This window comes from Dipodomys ordii, unplaced genomic scaffold, assembly GCF_000151885.1.
Source record: "Dipodomys ordii isolate 6190 unplaced genomic scaffold, Dord_2.0 Scaffold159, whole genome shotgun sequence".
Taxonomy (NCBI): Eukaryota; Metazoa; Chordata; class Mammalia; order Rodentia; family Heteromyidae; genus Dipodomys; species Dipodomys ordii.
In genome coordinates, this window is record NW_012267375.1 from 1,305,067 (window position 1) to 1,307,332 (window position 2,266).

At 51.4% G+C, this 2,266-nt stretch overlaps 1 protein-coding gene across 1 annotated transcript in view; it reads left to right on the plus strand.

Annotated features, from left to right (window-relative positions):
- Nucleotides 1-2,062, plus strand: part of Ybey (ybeY metallopeptidase (putative)) — a 26,020-nt gene extending 23,958 nt beyond the window's left edge. Inside the window, exon 4 of the mRNA XM_013032932.1 lies at nucleotides 1,070-2,062. Coding sequence (XP_012888386.1) covers nucleotides 1,070-1,156 — 87 coding nt within the window. The 3' untranslated portion in view covers nucleotides 1,157-2,062. The remainder of the gene's footprint in view (nucleotides 1-1,069) is intronic.
- Nucleotides 2,063-2,266: the final 204 nt, after the last annotated feature.

A 2,266-nucleotide genomic window follows, 5' to 3' on the forward strand; every position in this document is an offset into this window, starting at 1 on the left:
CGCTGGTGGCTCACGCCTGTAATCCTAGCTACTCAGGAGGCTGAGATCTGAGGATCACGGTTCAAAGCCAGCCCGGGCAGGAAAGACCATGAGACTCCTACCTCCAATAAACCACCAGAAAACCGAAAGTGGCGCTATAGCTCAAGTGGTAGAGCGCTCGCCTTGAGCTGAAGAGCTAAGGGACAGTGCCCAGGCCCAGAGTTCAAGCCCCACGACCGACAGACAAAAAAAAAAAGAAAGTAAGAAAGAAAATTATTAGAGTCGGGCACTGGTGGCTCACACCTGTAATCCTAGCTACTCAGGAGGTTGAAATCTGAGGACCGAGGTTCAAAGCCAGCCGGGCAGGAAAGTCTGTAAGACTCTAATAAAAACCACTAGAAAACCGGAAGTGGCGCTGTGGCTCAAGCGGTAGAGTGTTCTCCTTAAGCTGAAGAGCGCAAGGACAGTGCCCAAGCCCAGAGTTCAAGCCCCATGACCGACAAAAAAAAAGAAAAAGAAAATAATAGACATTACATACCATTATGCTACATGTCTTAAACCTGAAAAGGTCCCAAAATTTCTTTTTTTTGAGGGGGGAGTCTGGTCGTGGGGCCTGAACTCTGGGCCTGGGCACTGTCCCTCAGCTCTTTAACTCAAGGTTAGCACTCTATCACTTAAGCCACAGCGCCACTTCCAGCTTTTTTCTTTTTGCTTATGTGGTGCTGAGTAATCGAACCCAGGGCCTCATGCATGCAAGGCAAGCACTCTACCACTGTGACACCTTCCCAGCCCTCCCAAAATTTTTAAGAGGTGGTTTTCTTGTTTCAATAAATAATAAAGAAGGCCCTCCTGGTATCTCAGTCCGCCCAGGCCCTCCTGCGTTCCCTCTTCCCCCAGTCCTCGGTACCCATCCCAGTGCCAACCCGCTGCCTGCCCGTGACGCAGGTGCTAGAAAAGGTGCCCAGCCTCTGGTACCTCCCTTAGGCCTGAACCCGACCAGCCCCCCTTCTGGAGGTGGCTTTGGGGAAGGCCTTCCAGAGTGCAGAGAGCACCTGGAGGCCTGACCAGTGAGTGCTCTCCTGTGTTCCAGATGTACCTCCAAGAAAAACAGGTGCTGGAGGAGCTAAGCCGACACACGGGGGCCAGGCTCCAGCCCCTGAGCAGGTGCCTCTACTGATGCCATGGAACTCCAGGACAGACAAGGGCCAATGGGGCCAGGATCGGGCCCTGACTAGCCCTCCACAAGGGAAGCTCTGCTAGTGGTGGTAGTGTCCACAGGACTACAGAGGCGCCAGCCAGCCCACGCTGCATTCAGAAAACTGCCATCATGCTTGTAAACAAAAGCACTCTAAGCCCTTAGAAGTGAGAGGGCTCACAAAAACCGCTGTGCTGCTTGAATGCCTAGCCACCTAACCCCCAGGAGCTCTGTGACTTGAACCCTACGAGAGGAGTGTCCAGGCTAGCAGCACTCCTGCTTGAACTGTGTGGTCATTATGGAAGTTGCAGAGCCACTCTTCCCTCAGCTCCCCTGTGGTACCCTGTGGACAGGACCCTAGGGCAGTGGGGGCCGAGGAGCTCCACCACCAGTCCACAAAGCACCTGTTCCCTAAAGTGCTGAGCAACTTGCCAGAAAAATCTCACTAAACAAAAAAGAAAAACTCACTAGGTCTGTATTTCCTGTTTTCTGAAAGTTGAAATAAGCCCAAAGCTTACATCCAGACTTGGTGGGCAGGTAAGGCGGGAACTGGGTCCCCATTTCCTCCGAGGTCCCCATCATGTGAAGCAGGACAAGGGAGAAAAACAAAAACAAACTTGTCCCCCTACTTTTAGATATCAAGTTAAACAAAAATAGACATATAGGGGCTGTCTCCATTTGCCCTCCCCTTTGAGATGTTAAGAAACTTCAAGGTTCCTTAAAAGAGTAGAAATGATACTGAATGGTATGAGCTGATATCAGATCTAGGGCCAACCATGAGTGAAGGGCAGTTAACAGGCAATCAATAAGAGACTCAACAGGGCTAGGAAGGTGGCTCAGTGGTAGAGTGTTTGCCTTGCATGCATAAGGCCCTGATTCCTCAGCACCACATAAACAGAAAAAGCTGAAAGTGGTGCTGTGGCTCAAGTGGTAGAGCACTAGCCTTGAGCTGAAGAGCTGAGGTACAGCGCCCAGGCCCAGTGTTCAGGCCCCACGACCAGCAAAAAAAAAAAAGAGAGACTCAAGGATCTAGCCACATCCATGGCATTGTCTAGGGGATTGTGTGTGTGCGCATGCCTGCCTGCGTGCACA